The 18,683-nt window shown below is 43.4% G+C and overlaps 1 protein-coding gene across 1 annotated transcript in view; it reads right to left on the reverse strand.

Annotated features, from left to right (window-relative positions):
- Window positions 1-18,683, reverse strand: part of THSD1 (thrombospondin type 1 domain containing 1) — a 30,972-nt gene that overhangs the window by 6,999 nt on the left and 5,290 nt on the right. Inside the window, exons 2-4 of the mRNA XM_075085969.1 lie at window positions 17,403-17,542; window positions 10,758-11,723; window positions 2,379-2,537 (exon numbers count right to left, since the gene is read on the reverse strand). Of these exons, the coding sequence (XP_074942070.1) occupies window positions 2,379-2,537; window positions 10,758-11,723; window positions 17,403-17,460 (1,183 nt within the window). The 5' untranslated portion in view covers window positions 17,461-17,542. The remainder of the gene's footprint in view (window positions 1-2,378; window positions 2,538-10,757; window positions 11,724-17,402; window positions 17,543-18,683) is intronic.

Genomic DNA, 18,683 nt, shown 5'->3' on the forward strand with positions numbered 1-18,683 from the left:
TAGTCACTTAGGTTTGCTTCTCTCCAACTCATCTACCTCTGCCCCTAGACTGCATGTTGGTTTCATTTATTCAGCCATTTGCTCCATCTGCTGGACTAATGACTGCAAATATAGTTTTGCGGAAAAAACCCTTGCCTGCTTCAGAAGGGTGTGGAAAGCTGGGGTGTGGGGAGGAATGACGCTCCCAGCCCAAGATCAGACAGCAGATGAATGCTGTAAGATCACAGTGTCAAGTCACTTCTTGAGCAACCTAAAGTTCAGTGAGATGAATCACGTAGGTGATTCTATAAAGAAAGCACCTGACATGGGAGCAGGAGGATTAGAAACCACGTGCAAGAGAGAAGCGAGGCAGTTCCTCCAGATGATCCCATGGCAACGGGTGCAGATGCAAGCCTCCTGTGCATCCACATTCTCTATATACAAACCCTCTTCATTAACCCAGAGACCCTGCTGGAATTTGAGGACTGTCCAGACCTGCTGAGCGCTGTCAGACAGTAACTCCAACCAGACTGCCACAGGACAGCTGACTTCTCTGGAAACCATTATGAGCCTTATACAGCTGCACACCTGCATAGAAAGGGTGACACCTCCGAGAAGCACCAGAGAGGCCTGTCTCTCCTGTGCATGTAAAGCAAGGTGCACACCCAAATCACATCCCCAGCTCACGCTTCGCATGGGCAGAGCCCCCTCCAGGGAGCTCTGTGCACCGGGGATGCTCTCTGAGCTCCACAGGAGTGGGGTGAAACTGGCTGGAGAGGAGCCAAGCCAAACACTGTGCTTACAGGAACACCCCTCCAGCTGGTAACAGGAGGCATGGAATAGCACAGCTCAGCATCAGCTTCAGAAAAACACCAACTACCCCACTACGTTTTGCTGGTGGCATCACTGCCTGCAGCAGTCTGACAGAGTTTGGCATAGAGAAGACAACTAGCCCTAGAACAGGGCATTAGCTTTAAGCTGTGCCCTTAAACATCTGACCTGTTCCTCTCTGCTTACACTCACAGCTTTATGAAATAAGCAAACCCACAGGGCCAGCACTTTCCAGTCATTAAAAACATCAGACATCTTAACAACAAACTGCTACAACATCCCAAGTGCTGCACCAACACTGACAAAATGCAATACTTGGCTTGACTGCATGCAATTTTTAATATTTCACCTGACTTTCTGTTCAATACCAACCCATCTCTTACAGTGCTCCACAATACATTTCAGTCCTGCCTGTATACTTCTGAAGCTTTTGTTCGACAAACACCTTGAGGATGGTTCAAGCCAACACCTAGATCAAAAAAGTAGTCCTGCCCTCTTCCTGCTCCGGCTGTACGTCCCTCTGCTGCCCTTCCCTTTCCAGTGGCACAGGCATTCCAATGGCCACATGATCAGCAACTTCTCCACATCCCCAGACTGTCCATTTTTTAGCTAGCTCCATTCCAGTTCTCCACACTCCACTTTTCCCAGCACAAGGAAGTGCACAGAAGCAGCCAAAGCAAGGAGTAATGCATTTCTCACTTTGCAATAGCGTAAAATATCTGTCAAATTACAGCCTGAGAGCCTAGGAGCCTGCACAGTTCCTGTGCATCTTTCCTTCCCTATCCCTCCCACCTGTGGCACCTGTGGGACACCAAGGCATTGGAGCTTCTAGATCAGCCAGGTCCTGAGCAGATGGACCTCTGGGGCCCCTTGGCATCAGCACCCTCCTTTTCAGCGGGGAGTTGGCAAGAAGCAAACTTCTCCTGCCCCTCAGGATGGCTGCTAGCACCCAGTTATGGTGTTGGCACAGCCTCATCCAGCCTCACCAGGGCCCATGTGGCTGCTGTAAGCCCCTCTCACCTTACAGGAGGCTCAGGTCTCCTGTACCTGCACCCACTTGCCACCTGCCGGCACCAGCCAGCCTGCCCTGTCATCGATCAACAGCAGTGGCAGGCTGGGGCAGGGGGAGACCTGGCACTGCCACCTCAGAAAACTCCCAGAATAGGAACCCCACACTGCAGGCCCCAGCTGGAACCAGTCCCCTTTTAATAGGTTTCCATTTTTTAATAGGTTTCCATTGCCCGGAGTCTTTGGCCTTTGGTACCGAACACATCTCCTTCAGCCCTTCCCCATTCCCTGGCCATGCTGAAGATTTTAAACCCCTTCCACGGCATTCACAGCATGCAGAAATCTTCTTAAGCCTTGGAGCCCTATCTTCATCTGTCCCACAAATGCACGTAGGCTCCTGCCCTACTCCATCAACCACAGGAATATCACATCCCCCAAATCAATATGACTGAAGGAGAGGTCGGATGTTTCCATTTTACAAAACCCTTCTAATAACAGGCCCTTTGATTTTTCCAGGGCAGACAAGTGACCACAGGGAAGAGGACAGAAGAGTTACATACATAAACAGTCCTCCAGTGAACACAAGGAAGTCTCCTTCGGTGATCCAGCACAGCCTAGTTTCACCGGCGAGGAGGTGAGGCACTCTCGGAAGCGCTCCCGGACGCCGTCCCCGCAGGTGACACTGCAGGGGCTCCAGGGCTGCCACAGGCTCCAGGTTTCTGCAAATACACAAACTCACAGCAATGAGGAACGCGTCTGCCTCCTTACCTTCAAAGACACAAGCATATGTCTTCTCTTATTTAAGAAACCAGCAAAAAACAACCAAACAATGCAAATGGCAACACCGAAAGAACAAGAAGCTTCCAGGGACCTGCTCCTGTTCCCATCAGAGCCTGAGGCAATGCTCCCACTTTCTTTTTCCCTTTTTTTCACTCCGGTGCCAGCCAGAGACATAGCAGTCAGTTAACTGAGGCTGGCAGGACCTGCCTGGAACAACAGCAAATGGAAATTAATCCACAAATCTTTGGAATGGGTTTGTAATTTATATATTAAACCAATTCCTGCCTGACAAATAGTGCTTTTACAGCAGGATAACTTCATTGACTTAAGTGTAGTTACTCCTGATTTATATGATTGTGGAATGAGGATAGCCTACAAGGCCTAATGAAATAGCAATATTGGTTTTTCTCTTTATTATCTTCTCAGCACACAAACATGTTATTGAATCATTCATCTGACAGCTTACAGGTCCCTATTGTTTTATTGCTTATGGCTAGGCAATTAACTCAAGATGAAATTTTGCAGGTTCATTTATTTATTTTAAGTGGAGGCAGGCTCAGGTTCTAATGCTATCTCAAACATTATAATTTTTTAATATGTAATGAAATCCCTCTTCTGCTTAGACAACATCCTCATCCAGTGTTCAACACTAAAACTTTACAGCAGCGAGACCCAGAGAGAGAAAGGGACTGTCCCTGCCCATATCTGACAGCTGTGGCACTGAAGCAGGACCACAACTTTAAATTCCAAACCAGTGCATAAGTCCAGGTGCAACCTTTAAGGACAGATACCCTGGGGACCCTCCTATGGGTCAGTTCACTCAGTGACCTGGCTTTGAAATGTGCCACAAAGGAAAACAATAGACCACTTACTCCATTTCACTACTCGCAGATAAAGTAGAAAACCAGCAAAGTCACAAAATGTGGATTAGAGTTGCCAAAGTTTTCTCTCTTAAATAATTTATGGTTCTGCTACTGCCAACACAGGTCACGATCTGTAATATTCTTACACTGTTGCTTTGCTGCTAGCATGCCACCAAGTTCCTGACTGGTGAACAATTTCGGATGTTAAAGGACTGGACTGGAAATGCCCTTATGATTTCATGTTATATCATTGCTGTATTGTTCATAGTGTGTTTTTATTTTTAAAAGTCTTGAACAAAAATAAATACAGCTGTGTTTTAATAAACATGAAATTTTAACTGCTTTGGTCCCTGTCCTACAAATTTTTGTGAGCATGCCAGTATGAATAACATTAATGTGAGCAGCATTATAGAACCAGCAGGGCTGTTCTCCTGCGTGCAGGTACTCAGCTGCATTGCAGGATGAGGCCCAGAGGTTTTGAGCTTACACTTGTGCTGTCAGCCAAGGCTGCAGAGTGTGTGTGGGCATACACTCACGCACACCTGTGTGCATGCATGTCAAGTACGTCTGCCCGGCCTAATGCAGAGTAGAGATGGACATGGTGAGACACCCTACTGGCGCTGTGGTTTTAAGCCCACACAACATCAAGTGACTTCCCTGGCTATTTGCCGCTGACTCTACCACAATACTGTGATACCCATGGTCCCAGGCTGTCTTCTACTTTGTGATTTTTGTGCACCTCTCTGCCTTCACCCCTCTGTCTCTGGAGCCGGAAAGTCGCTACAGTGGCGAGAGGACCCCAGAGGCAAGCTGAGCTTTCACACTCCTCCTCCAGTTTGCAGGCATGCCAGTTCCCAGTAAAGTGCGAAACGAAGCAAGCCTGGATGGCACGTGGTGTCAGGAGGGATGAAGTCAGAGGATGCTAAGGAGGGGGGAACTGGGGAAGTTTGTTAGGGTAAGGAGTCCCTCAAAGGTACAGACAAAATCACTTCCGCTGCAGAGCAGAGCTATTAGTGAGGGCAGCAAGAAAAATGGCCATAATCAACAGTCAGTCAAGGGCCCGCTGATCCCTCCTCCAAAAGACTTCATGGTATCAGAGTATTTGGGGATCTCATGACACTTTTCTTCATATCAGTATCATTAAAGGCTCCAGCAGTGTCCCTCATCACTGGCAGACGGAGGTAGGCTAGCTGGAAAAGCACCCACCTCCTCTTAGACTACTTTATGTCAGCAGCCTGGTGAGTCCCTGCCATAACTTCCAGTGTGTGAGGTAGCTCTTTTCCCTCTCCCCACACTCCCTTCTCATTCAAACTTCTGTTAATTACAGTCAGACATAAAGCCAGAAACAGAAAGGTTCTGGTTGCCACCAGTGGCGACAGTGGAGGGTGCTTGGCAGCCTCTGCATTGATGCCTGTGGGCTCCAACGTACAAGAATGTTTAGGATGAGTAATTTTCTAACTCTGAGGTCAAACCTATGATGTGCCCATTGCTCTGGGGCACTTCTCACTGACTTCAGCTTCAGATGAGGACACAGAGTTCCTTAGCAAAAACACTTGGCATCCATAGCTTTGGGGATAAGAATATGTGCCTTAAGCAGCAGGAGAAAAGGAAATGCTCCAGCTCCCATGAAAGACTGCAGATTTAAACTCCTGCAACTTGCTCTGCAACCTACCGCAATTACCAGAATGTAAAAGAAAACGAAGCATAGTTTATTCTCCCCCAAGGAAATGAAATGATTAACCTCCATTTAAGACAAGCGGATCCAAAGCGCCAGGGGAAAAACCAGAAGGTATGCACCGCAAACTAGCTCTAGTAAGTGTGAATTTTTTCACATACAATTGGGGAATCAATTATCAACGTGAAGACATCTAACTGATGAGTTAGTTTGAAATAGCTGACAGTTGGCAGATCTGCCAACATGAAAGATAAATGCAATTAACTGTGTTAATTGTTGCTCTGCATAAATATCTCTCCTCGCATTTCTGTGTTTGTAAGACTTTGAGCATGCAGTGCTATCCAGTGTCACAGTCCGAGAGGGATGCTCAGCATCATCCTTCCAACCTGATGCATGTGATAGTCCTAAGCACTTCAACAAGACCAGTGATATAGGGCAAAATCACTAATCCTTCACAGGCTCATGTAAACACCTATGGTAGCCTGGGGGATTGCAGAGTATTTGTTGAAGTTGACATCAGCTTTTAGGTCCTGAGATTGGGCATACATACATTGTATTGGTGTTTGGATAAGACCTGGGAAAACACCTTTTTCACCCATTCTGTGTTTCTCTATTTCCATGGAAATGTAGCCTGGGTGCACTGAAATGGTGGCATGCTCCAACAGGTTACTAATGTTTGGACAACAAAAGGATGAGGATCCTTTAAAGGAAGAAAACCTAGGCTGGGCCTGGTCAAATTACAGTCTTTTTCCCACAAACAGGCGCCTTTAAGAACTGCGGAGGCACAGCCTAAGAATTTTTTTTTCAGAAGCTAAGAGTTATCCCAGTGAGTCCATAACACCTGATTTGTTCCTAAAATCCTGGGGTTGTGGAGATGAAGCATTCACTGACACATGGATGGGGCACAAACCAGCCCTGGCATATGCAGATCCCCTGCATCAGCCTGTTTCTAAATAAATGCAAGCCAGGTACAGATTCAGGCAATAGAGCTAATTGGTTCCCAGATTTTCCTACAGATAGGCAGGTCTGATTCATACAGTCTTATTCAGGAAGCAAGAGTTTGATGGAAGTTGTATATCCCTGCCTGACCCCTAGATACTCCACTTACTATTCTCCTCCCTTACCGACCACTCTTCTCTTCAGAACGTCTTCCCCCACCTTCCTCTTTCCCTTTGCTGGCAAAAAGCTGCACTTCTTATGCCCTGCTGACCTCCCAGTAGCCTTTTTTTGACAGTTAGTGAAAGTCAGATGAACAAAATTCATCTCCGCTGTCAGCAAGTGCAAAAGACTTCACTAGGATTCACACCAAAGTTGAAACTGGTCTCTGGAGTGTAACAAAGGACTGTAAAAGAATGTTAATTAACACCAGAAATATGACGAAAACATGCCCATTTCTATGCTGTAGCAATACTGATTAATTTTTTCAGTCTCATCCTGAATGGTTCAAATGGGATATAGGCTGGGACATGGAACATCCTCCTAAGGAGTGCAGAAGTCTCACTGCTAGGGACACTTGCAAATTCCAGACAAGCAAAACACAGGAAAAAGTATTGAAAAGAATGAGCCTGCAATGCAACTGTTGCTGGGTAAGATGATGTAACAGACTTTCCTACCTCAGATATTCAAATAATCCTGTCAAACAAAGGGGAAAAAATTAGCCGCCTGACTCTAAGTCACTTGTGTGAAACAGTTAACACCCCACTGAGATGAATGAAGTGACTTACATCTTGCTGTTATTTTTTCACAGGTTCTCCAGCTGGAGACTAGAGAAAGCTGCACAAGTGCTGGCTCACCTTTAATAGACATATTGTCCACCTTTAATAGATATATTCACAGTCTTAGATAGAACAGGATTTTTGCAATGCTCATTCTGAAGTGGATGGCCGGGGCTGGAAGAGCTGCTGGCCTGGCTCACTCAGGGCCACCAGGAGCCATCTCCTTTCTACTCCAGACACATCAGATTCCTGTTCCGCAGGCTGGACTAAACCTGGCTGGGATGAGCGGTAAAGAGCAGGACTGACAAAGGGTCAGGAATATAACTGATGCCTGACCTATGGAAAATGGGTGTGGAAAAATAATCTTATCCTCTGTGGTTTGGATGCAGATAATTTTAATGATTTTGGAGCTTTGATCTTTTACAAGACGATATCTCTGCTTCATAATAATAGAGCATATGCTAAATGAAGCAAGAACTGGCTGAGTGACAGATTTGATATGCAGTTGTCAACAGAAAACCATCACAGAGTGGGAATACGTTTGGAGAGATTCCAAATGGATTAGAATAAGGCTCAATGCTGTACAATGCTTGCCTAGCTGACACAAAAATAAATCTAAAATCATTACTGAGAAAATATGTCACTCCGTTGATGACATAAGTAGATAGCACAGTTGTATGGAGCAGTGCAGATTACTTGCTAAATTAGGATAACTCAAGCAAACTAGATGGTAAATCAGGAAAATGTAAAACGTAGGAAGAAGGAATACAAATTGTACTTGCAGGATAGTAGACTACATATTGAAAGGTCATACACAAAAACACCTCAAGAGGAGTTTACAGGGTAAAAGTTATGGCAAAATTAGCTAATGTAATTGGTGAAAATTACAGCAGAGGAGCAGTCAGTAGCTGCTCAAGGGGCATCAGTGAGGAGGATGTCAGAACACAGCACCCAAAGCTGGCAACCCTGTCATCAAATAAAAGGACTGTTTAAAAAAATGGAAATGGAGCCAAAAAGAGCCAGAAAATTAATCAAATCCTGAAGAAAATACCTTCCAACTAAAGACTTAATATTTTCAGTTCCTTAAAAAGAACATTGAGATTATCTGGAAAGACTCAGATGATCTGGATGTGCAAACGCCTTCGCAGGGGAAAGACAGTGGATAGGAAACAGCTGTCTCCTCTAGCAGAGAGCAGCAGAGTGAGAGCCAGTCACTAGAGGATGAAATTAGATGAGCTTTATTTATGAAACACAGAGTTAAAAAAAAAAATCAGAGCAGACTATTGAGAGAAATTACCAGAAGGGACTCTGTTTTGTGGTGCCTTCAACAAAAGACTGGCTAACTCTCTGGAGGATAAGTGGCAGTTGAATGCAAAGATTAGTTGTAAGACTCAGCACCAGGGTAACTGGATGAAAAGTGATGGTGCATGCTGCACAGGAGCCCAGACTAGAGGATTTATCACCCCTCCTTGCCTTAAACTGAGTGAGTTCAGGAAGTCCAAAGCAGAAATTAAGTATCTTGTGGAGAGGCAGCAGCCTCCCGTTCTACATGAACAGCTATCAGGGATCCAGGTCTATGCACAGTGCCCTGCAGCAGGGTGAGCGATACTTCTGAGCCCAGGAGAGGGTCTTCCGAAACATCTGGGAGGCGGATGGCCATCGCAGGCAGGATAGGTTCACTCTGCCTGTCGTGGCTTCAGGTTGATACGCCCCTCCCAGAACACCCCACTCCTTTCAAACACTGCCTGCAGGCTTTGAAGTCTCGCAGATACAGGCACAAAGTCAGATGTGCTGCAGTCTAATTAATTTCAGGTTGACATTTTATTTACGGCTATGTGGTGTGGTTTTGCTTTCATCGGCTTTGTAGATTTGACACTTCTAACTTGGCAGCTATTGACTTAACTCTGTTCTTCACAGGCATAGCCTGATTCTTTCGACTGCAGCTGTAAGGATGGTGCTGTTGAGGAACCCAAGGAAACAAAGCAGATTGCGGAGAGTCATTGCTTAAGGTGGATTTCATCAATTAAAACAGTCAAATATTAGGCACAGAAACATATCTATGTCATATCCTAGGTATTCATCTGTCAGAGTAATTATCTAGATCGCATCAGTGTAACATACCACCCAAGCACAGAGAAAGAATTAGAATTCTCTCTTCCTTTTTCCTTGAGAATTATCTCCATTAAGAAAATAATATGCTTTCATTTTTAGATAGACTTTCTTATGCCAAGGAAGAGAGAGAGTGCCAACAGAGGATGCAGATGGGAAGTTAAGATGAAGAAAAAAACTATGTACCAAGTTTGGCATATGGTGAAAATAGAGGTCATTTTTTGTACAGTGGTAATTAAGAGCTAACAATTTTAGGATTTATGAAATAGGACAAAGTAAGACCAAATAACATTAGGAACATAATTAAGGTAGGCTGTGTCTGGACTGTGTGCTTTGGAGCATGTCCTGCACTCCTGGTCTCCTGATGACCTCGTGCAGAAACCTGCCCATGAAGCACAGTGACCCTTTCTTTTTTTGGTTTGAGTCCCTGCAGTTCCTTTTCAGGGAGACCAGGGTGGGGAGGTGTAGAAAATGGTGTACATCTCAAACCTTTCAACCCAAACTCTTTGAAGTGTTTACATGGGAAAGACTAATTCATTATGTACGGACACAAGCCTGCTCCAAATGAGAACATCTACTATTCTGTTCCAGGATGTAGGCAGCACAACCTAACCCAACCCAACTCCAGTCCCCTCGTGCACATACAGCCCATCCCTCACTGCGGTTGCTTTCCATAAATGAGGGATGAGAAGGATGTTTGGCTCATCTGCTTCCTCTGCCATGCTATTGTGATTTGTAGACTCTGCCAAACCATGGATTGCCACCTCCAAAGCTATATCTGCATAAGATGTATTGATATAAATCGAATGCATAGATATCCCTTAAAGAAGGCTGAGGAATGGGCTCAAGCTCTGTCTTGTGATCATACTTAACTGTGATCATTCATACTCCTGGAAAACATTGTGGCTTCTGCCAACCAGCACTCTCCCAGACCACGCCTGGTCATGGCCCAAAGGACTATATGGACCGCAGACTGTCCCCAGCCGGCAGTTTGTATGATTCAAATCTTTTCTGGGAGGAAAGGTTTAGCTATAAGAATGTGACCCATGATCTGCCAGGTGGCCTCATGGGTTGGAAAATGCAACCTGGTCTGTTTGAAGCAGCAGCAGAGACATGTCTTGAAAAGCTGCTTGAAAAACCTGCAAGCTAAGTAACACGACAAAACGTCTTTTGCTATGGCCAAATCCTGATTCAGCTCATCAAAATCTGTATGTCTCACAGGTAGGATTCTAAACTCCTACAGCAAATGAGCTAGAGAAAGAGACACCCAGGTGAGGATTCAGCCCATGTATCTTCTATACCCATGAGTCACCTTAGTGAGATGCCTGTCTCTCTTGACTAAAAACCTAGAAAACTACTTAATGTTGGACCCTTGGCTTTTAGACACTTAAATGTAGGGAAGACTAATCCTACCTTTAGCATCTCCAATAGGCCAGATCTACTGCACTAGCTTCTTACCTCACTGAGAGGGCCAAGTTCCAATTTTACCCAGACTAGATAGATAACATCATTCAGAATGCCCCCAACAGTTTTGGTTGGTACTTAGTGTTAACTTAGGCAGTATTAAGCTATCCCAGTGGCATTTGCTAACAAATATCCCTGTGTATGCCTCTACATAACAGTCTACTCCATCTTGTTCCCATCTGCATATGGCATTACAACTATTTTGTCTGGTGTAGGAGACCCAAAAAGTAGTTATCCAAGAAGGGGTGCCACAATCAAACCTATTTATCATTTCCCATGCTGGCTGGGAAGAGTGTTGATTTTGGCTTAAAAAGGACAAACATCAGTACAAACCCATATTCCTTTGGATTGTCATACACTCCTTAACTCTTGTTGGGAAATGGCTTCGGTTTGAGAAATTAAAGAGGTCAAAGCAGTACTTGTTCTTCCCCACATCAAACAAAGTGCAGTTAAATTCTGTTTTGTTGTCTCCTGGGTGAAGGGTGTTTTCATACAACCAAGTTGTTCTTTGACTAGGATGCTTGAGAGCCTCTTTATAGACGACAATTTTTCCACTGATAGAAGTGCACGGTGGAGAGACTATGAAGACCTGCACCAAAGTTTTGCATGTTGCTTCTGGTGCCACAACCAGTCTGTATCCAAATTTGTGGAGGAGATCTATGGGTCCTATGGAGGCAATGATGGAATGTGTTTCTATCGATTTCAGTAACACAGTGATGTATGTTTCCTGACCAACAGGTGGGCAGTCAAACTCTACCCACTGGGACCTAGAAAGCGGGATTCCTTTGCTAGTTCTAATACCCAGAGTCTCATCAGAGCTTACTCGTCCAAATTCATAAAGGGTGGTGGTGAATATCACATCCAGCGAAACCACAGTCTCATTCATGGCACACAACTGCTCATTTGTAAAAAGTCCAACCTGAAGGGAGCTCCCAAGCACCTCTGAACTCTTGTTCAAATCAATGTGAAATACAGGCCATTCCACGTGAAGGGTGGACATGCTTCTTTGGCTCCACTGGGCAGCACTGCCATTATTGCCGGGAGATACCATTCTGAAAAAGAAGTCCCCAGCACTCTTGAAATAGAAACACTCAAACTCTACCATCCCCTGGGACTGATTTGCTGGAAGCTGTTTTCTTGCAATTATCTCATCGGTGCTGGCATCCAGCAACAGGATGGACAGATGCTCTGCTGTCACATTACCACCACTATAGTACTGATATTCCACAGACACTGTGTCATTGCTGAAGGCTACATGACCTGGGTGCTCCAACAGGAGATACTCCACTTCGCTGAGAACTGAAAGGCAAACAGTTTCACAACAGTATTAAGAACAAAAGAGACAACTGATTGTTTACCTACCTTATGGGAGAAAACAAAGATTTATAAAGTAGATATTTAAGAAGTGGTTCTCAAACTTTTTAAAGTGAAACAGTTCACACACACACAAAAAAAGAGAAAGGTCCTAGCTCTAGCAATTAAAGCTCACCACCTCTCCTTTGTGCAGGAACATGGTTTGGAGCAGCTCAAAGTCCGCTGCAGTAACATGTTCAAGAAAGTTCAAAACAAGTTGTTTGTTTTTGTTTTGTTTTTAAAAAAACAACAAATTTTAAAAGCTTTTTTTAAAAAACAACCCAACCCCAACCCACAAAGATTCACAGAAAACTTTAGGATAGATTCTCAAACTTCTCAACTTCTTTCACTTAGAGATTCTTAAAGTCCACTTCACAGTAGCCAGCTGCTGTTCCACTTACTTTAGCTATGATTTGGCAAAAAAGGACAGTAGCTTCTTAATACAGAAACACGAAAAATGTCCCTCAAATTAAATAAAATAGGAAGTCTGTATAATGCTTTTTGAAGCCTCTTCTCTTGCTCTGTCTTATGAATCTTTCATTTTGCTCATTTGCATCACAGAGACACTTGAGTGAAAGAGCTGAAAATAACAGTGATGGTGACTGCAGCACTTTTCGTGTCTCAGATGCGGTGCAACATGTCTAAATGACATCATTTCATTATAAATGGCACAGTCTTTAAATGCGCTTCTTGCATGACCATGTTTGTGCAAGTTGCCAAATTATCCTGAGACATGCTGTAACTAGCGGGGATAGATGATATCTAAAGCAATGGACTGGGAAGATCACACTTCTGTTCTCAGCTCAGCTAGCTTTTCTGTGTTGCTTGAAACTTAAGGATTTCAGACACAGACAGGTTATCTGAAAAATGGGAACTGCATACATCTATTCCAGATACAGAATGTGCTGTAAGACATCTTTATTTAATTAATTGTCTGGGAAAAGGCTTCTGAGACTTGGATGGAAGGTGCTACGGAAGTGTAAAACTTCAGTTAAAGCAATCCTTTCATAAGTAGTATCAACTAACAATACTTTGACTTGTTAAATCTGTTACACATGTCTCAAGATTACCTCAAAGAAAGCTTTGCTGGAAAAACAGTGCAACTGCCAAGGCAAGCACTCAGCAGTCAGGAGTAGCAGGACTCCTCTCACATAACAGTAGACGCCTACGACTCTAAGCTTCAATTTGAATTAGTCACCTTGGATTCACTTTCTTGTCAGCAGGGAAAATTTTCAGGAATAAATTCATCTGACCGGCTATACACATTTACATCAGGGTGAGGTGCAGTGTGCACCACAGGAGCCTATTACTCTCCACCAGCTATAACATATCCTTAAAATAACCAGCTCCAACCACATCCATGAAGTCTGAATGAAGGTGGCACACACAGCCTTACACATATAAATCATGCATATACTCTTACATATATGTACTATAACTCAGTCTTTCATTTGCGTTTGCACAAGACGCTGCTTCATTTGGCAGATGGATGGTGCTCGTTACCAGAGAGCTCTTTTGTTCTCATTCTTCCATGGGTGGTCCCATGTATTATTGACTGCACACCATCCAAAATCCATCCTGATAACACAGAATAATTCATTTCCCCCCATGGACTCTTCTGTTGTGCTCTTACCATAGTATATTAGTGCATAAGAAATATTAATGAGTTTATCCTTCCAATATCCCCGAAAGATGAGAAGATGTCACTATTCTTGTTTACTGTGTTAGGAACCAAGGCACGGACACAAAGGTGAAAACTGTCAAGTATCAACTAATTGTGGATGCTCTAAGAAACTCAGGACCTGATTTTAAATACAATGGTCCTTCCGACATCCAAAGCAGGATTCCATTGAATCACAGAATCATAGAATTATTATTAAGGTTGGAAAAGACCTCTAGGATCATCAAGTCCAACCACCAACCCAACGCTACCATGTCTCCTAAACCATGCCCTGAAGTGCCACGTCTACGTGTTTTTGAACACCTCCAGGGATGGTGACTCCACCACCTCTCCGGGCAGCCTGTTCCAGTGCCTGACCACTCTTTCAGTAAATAAATTTTGCCTAATATCCAATCTAAACCTCCCCTTACACAGCTTGAGGCCATTGATCCCAGGTGTGGCGAGCACATGGCACCCCAGCAAACCTGATCTCAACCTGGACACTCAGAGTGCAGGAAACAGACCCTGAATGCCTGTGAAAAATGGCACTCTCTGAATTGCCCAGCAACACATTTTCCTTGCTCTTCATGATTTGGTTCTGTCATCTGTGCCTGCCCGTATTTTGACAGCCCTGCTCCTACTGTCACCTGCTGTCAATGTCTCTTGGGTGCTATTCTAACTCCATTACCGTTACCATGATTGTCCAAACTCTTACTCTCGTCTCTTTGCCTTACAGCTCTTCTACCTTCTCCTGCTCCTTGGGCCTGCAATTAACTCCAGCAAGCTCCCACCTTTCTTGCTCACTGCTAAGATGACAGCAGAGAGTACAGGACAAGCAACTCTAGCGCCCAATATTACAAATGTGGGGGAACTCTGCTGTCCTGGGCTGGAGCACGCACGGTATTGTGTGGGGCTGGCAAGAGGAGCGAGCGGGAGTTGGGCATGCTTGACCCTTCAGAGAACTGAATCACTAACTCATCTGCAAGGACTTAGATCTCGACCAAGTCTCAGCAAATCTTCACAAGGAAGAAGAAAGCATGTCCCAGTCCACCATGAGCACTCTAACAAACAAAAGGTCCCCCAGCTGTGTTAGGTTTCCGAGTGAAATGGTTGTTTGTTGCTGGGTTTTTGCTTCTTTCAACGTGGGCAAAATGATGCATTTCTCTACAGAGAAATCTGCTAGACTCAACTTAGCTGTAACATTGTAAGGGAAAAAGCAATCAGGCCATGGCAAAAACCCAACATGAAAAATTTCAACCTCAAGCTTTAAACTTACAGCAAAAACATTCAAGTGATAGGAATGAAAAGCATTGATGTTTGTACTGTCTACTGTTCTTACTCTCTTTATGACTGTCTTGACTCTCTTGCACTATTTTTTATTTGGAACGGCTCAGATGAGAAGAATTAACATCACTGTGTATGTGTGTGGGAGGACTGGAGAGAGGCCAGGGGACTGTCATGTACCTCTCATCAACCACTTAACGCACATCACTTGGGAAGTGAGGAAAGTGAGCATTACTGGAGAATGCTGTTACAGCATTGCACACCCCTGGCCGGTACACCCTAGCTCACAGCATCCTCTCCCCCATCTTTGGTTAATAACACAAGAACTTTGCACTCATGGAGAACCCACATGGTAGTTTTTCACGGTGCTCCAAAAGGCACCAGTCAGAAGTAGCCAGCTTCCACTGCAAGCTCCTTCAGCTGCCCTCCAGCCTACTGTGCATGTATGACTCTGTCACATGCCAAAACTTGGACCCAGCTGTTTGGATAGCCAGTCCGGGGCAGCTTTCAATGTATTTGTTTATTTTTGGTTGTCATTACAATGGTCTCCCATTGAATGGCGCCTGGCTGTGGTGCCAACAACTTGCCAGAGGAGTCTTTGCAAGAACTCACACTTAGAAAGATCAAAAGGAAAATCCTTGTTTTCAATGAAGAGCGAAAAGAATTATTTGAGGGTGCTACTCTGGTATTTATTTTTAATTGTGTTTAAGTCAACTTGGGTTGTGCTGTTGGCTTGTCAGCTACCAGTAGCACAGAGCTAAGAACAAACACATCAGAAAAACTGATAAGAAATTAGAATACTCTTTTGTTGTATGTTAGGATCTTTTTAGCATTACAGTAATTTTCCAGAGCATACCGGATCATTTAAAAATAGCCTTAGTCTGAAACAGAGAAGCAGGAGTGAAATAGTTATCTAAAAACTACCTACACATATGTATTCACAGAACTGTTTGGAAGTAATTTTTGGAACTATGGACTACCCTTTAACTGGAAATAAGGCAAAAGATGATGCACCTAAAGTTTGATTCAGTGATTTAGCTCTTTAACTGCACATTGTAATTACCTACTGTGCCACACTCTATGAAGTACAGGAATAATAGCTTTTACCTCTGAGTCAACTAGTTGTGAATGCCTACAGGACTGGCTCACCAAAAACCAGTGGATATTGCAATCATTCACCTCACTTCTGGGATGAATTTAATTCTTACCTTCACTGTGCTCCCCACTCAGTGAAGTGTTCCTAACTTGGCTATTTAACTCTGTCTTATTAAAAGAAGAAACAGTACTAAAAGCCATAGACAGTGTCTCCACCTCTGCTGGAATTAAGTTATTCTAAAAGATGACAATTATAGGTTCTTTACACTTTCGAGTGATCCCTTGTTCTAGAGCAGAGATGGAGCAAGCACAGAGGCATGAGTAGCTGAGCATATTTAGTATTCAGTCATTACCTATAATAGGATTTTTCTCACTCATACAAGGAGAGCAAAACGCATATATATTTGGTCCATTACTCTCCTTTTTAAGACATCTTCAGCTGTTTGGTGTGCGAACTACCTGCTACCACAGCTCATTCCATAAGCAGGGACTAAACAAACCTTCTTCCATTTTTTCCATGCTATAGACATTTCAGGAGTGCATGGATTAACCCTTTAGAATGTTTTGACAATGTACTGCCGCTGTCAGAACAACACCCGCTTTTAAATTAGGAATGTAATTTCCGCAAACATGCATTATTGAGGAATTAAGAGTCCCATTTTCAAAATTTGTAATTCCCTGTGTAATAAGGAATTAATTCCCTTTGCTAATCTACTTCCTACTTAGTACAGTCTTGGAAAAGATAAGATGGCATGCATAGGATGCCCCTCAGCTTGTAAACATCTTACAGTTGTCTAACTTGAACTTAGATGTCTAACCTCCATCCTTGGCAGCTGATGGTGAGAAGGTGGTGCTTTCCCATTCCACACATCTCAGATTGCAGATGGGCTGGAGCTGCTTTCAGTATGTGCTGATTTGCGTGTGGACTACTCAAACGAGACTGATTGCCTCTGACTAGCTGCCTAATTTTACATGACTAAAACTGAATGAGTAAGAAGCTCCTTACTTGACAGAGTCAGAGAAAAGAACACTTGTGTTCGTTCTCTAAGCAGCAGCTTAGGTCCATCAGATGGGGGCTCACTCAATCATAGGAGGTTGCCTGTGCTGTAGATGCTTACATCTCAGCCAACTACCACAGGTTCCTTGTATAGTTAATGGAGAGAAACAAGTAGGTGTATGGCACAGTTCCACCCACCCTGGTATGGATACCTAAAATATGTCTATCTTCCATGATGTTCATTTAATATTATGAAATATGAGTCTTACAAGACAGCAGAGTTCCAGTTACTGCTTCTAACACAGACAGTCCCTTGATGATGCCCACGGAAATCTGTTCCTTTATCTTGTTTATTTCTCTGAGCAAATGTACAGCAGGAAAGGTTGCTGCCACTCTGATCTAAAAGGGCAGTTTATGCAAGCTGTATTTTCCACCTAAATATTGCATAAGGTCTAGACTATGTTCTGTGCATATCAGTGGTGGCTTCTGTGGCATCTGATTTCAACAGATCACCTGGAAACCAGCACCATCCAAACCCACCTTGTGAATACACACCTCTCAGTTTTCACTTGATAGCTCTAATACTCACCATAGTCACACAGCACTACTAACAATAGATTTGAAAAATCTTTCAACATCTGTTTCATTCTGACCAGTGAGATCCCAGGTCCTTTTACTCCTCATGTCCTTCTTCACCTCTGAAGTGCAGGCACTTTTTCCCAAGAACGCCTAGAAGTTAAAAAATTACAGCTGTGTTGGCTTTCCTTTATAGAATACAAGAAGGGAGACATCCCACTAATAAGTAAAAAAAAATACACTATTAATCAACATTTTTCTCCTAGTTACTTAACAATTACTAATACTGTATGAACGAATCTGAATAAGCACAAATACAATTCACTGTGCAATCAGTTTTCCCTCCTGAAATGTCAGCTCCTGAGCCAGAACAACAAAGGCAACAATTTACCTTTGCACTGCAGTAACTGCTGCTGTGCATGTCTTATATTAAGATCAAGACTCATGATAGCAAAATAACAAGTATTTTATACAAAATGTAACTCTGACCTCAGCACATATCTATATTGGAGATTTATTGCTGCTACACAATTCATATCACTTATTGTCAACTGCTTTCAAGCATGAAAGAGACTCAGTAGAAAACTACCGTTTTGTCCCTCAAACTGCCTTGCTATTCAGGTCCAGTAATATATTTATCTTACTAGATTTATAAAAGATCTATAACTGCCTTTTGTGTTATTCAGACTGATTGGATGGAGAAGGTGCTAACTTGCACTTTTTCATCCATCATTTTTTAAGTTTACATCCTCTGCAGCATTGGTTAAGCTAACAAAAAATAGAGGTCCTTTCGGCAAGTTTCACAATTTTACGTGCATGCGCTTTAAACTAGTCTTTATGAGTCTCGTAACAATCACATAAAACAGGTCAGAAGCACAATGATAGCAGCAAAACCAATAGTTTGCTTCAGAAACAGAAGTAGGGGAGAACCTGAAAAGAGAAGATTTGGCTCAAGGGAACCATTCTCAAAATACAAGAATTGCTCTTTTGTATTGCATATGAGCACCAGCAAGTCAGTCTTACTGTGCTCACCATCACACAAACATGCAAGAAAGTTCTTGTTCCATAAAATTTACAGCCTAACTTTATGAGAGAAAACTGGCACTGGAGCAGGCAGAAGTTAGGAATGAATAAAACTGTGGAGCATAAAGGTAAACCAGGTATGGCAGAGATCAGGTGTGTCTTTAGGAATCACAAATGAGATATTTCAACAATTACACTGCTAGACTTGTTGAACTAAGAGACAGCAGACATGTTATTTGAAAGCTTTTTAAACTGTTCTCTGTGCCAAGTG

The sequence above is a fragment of the Phalacrocorax aristotelis genome, chromosome 1, assembly GCF_949628215.1.
Source record: "Phalacrocorax aristotelis chromosome 1, bGulAri2.1, whole genome shotgun sequence".
Classification (NCBI taxonomy): Eukaryota; Metazoa; Chordata; class Aves; order Suliformes; family Phalacrocoracidae; genus Phalacrocorax; species Phalacrocorax aristotelis.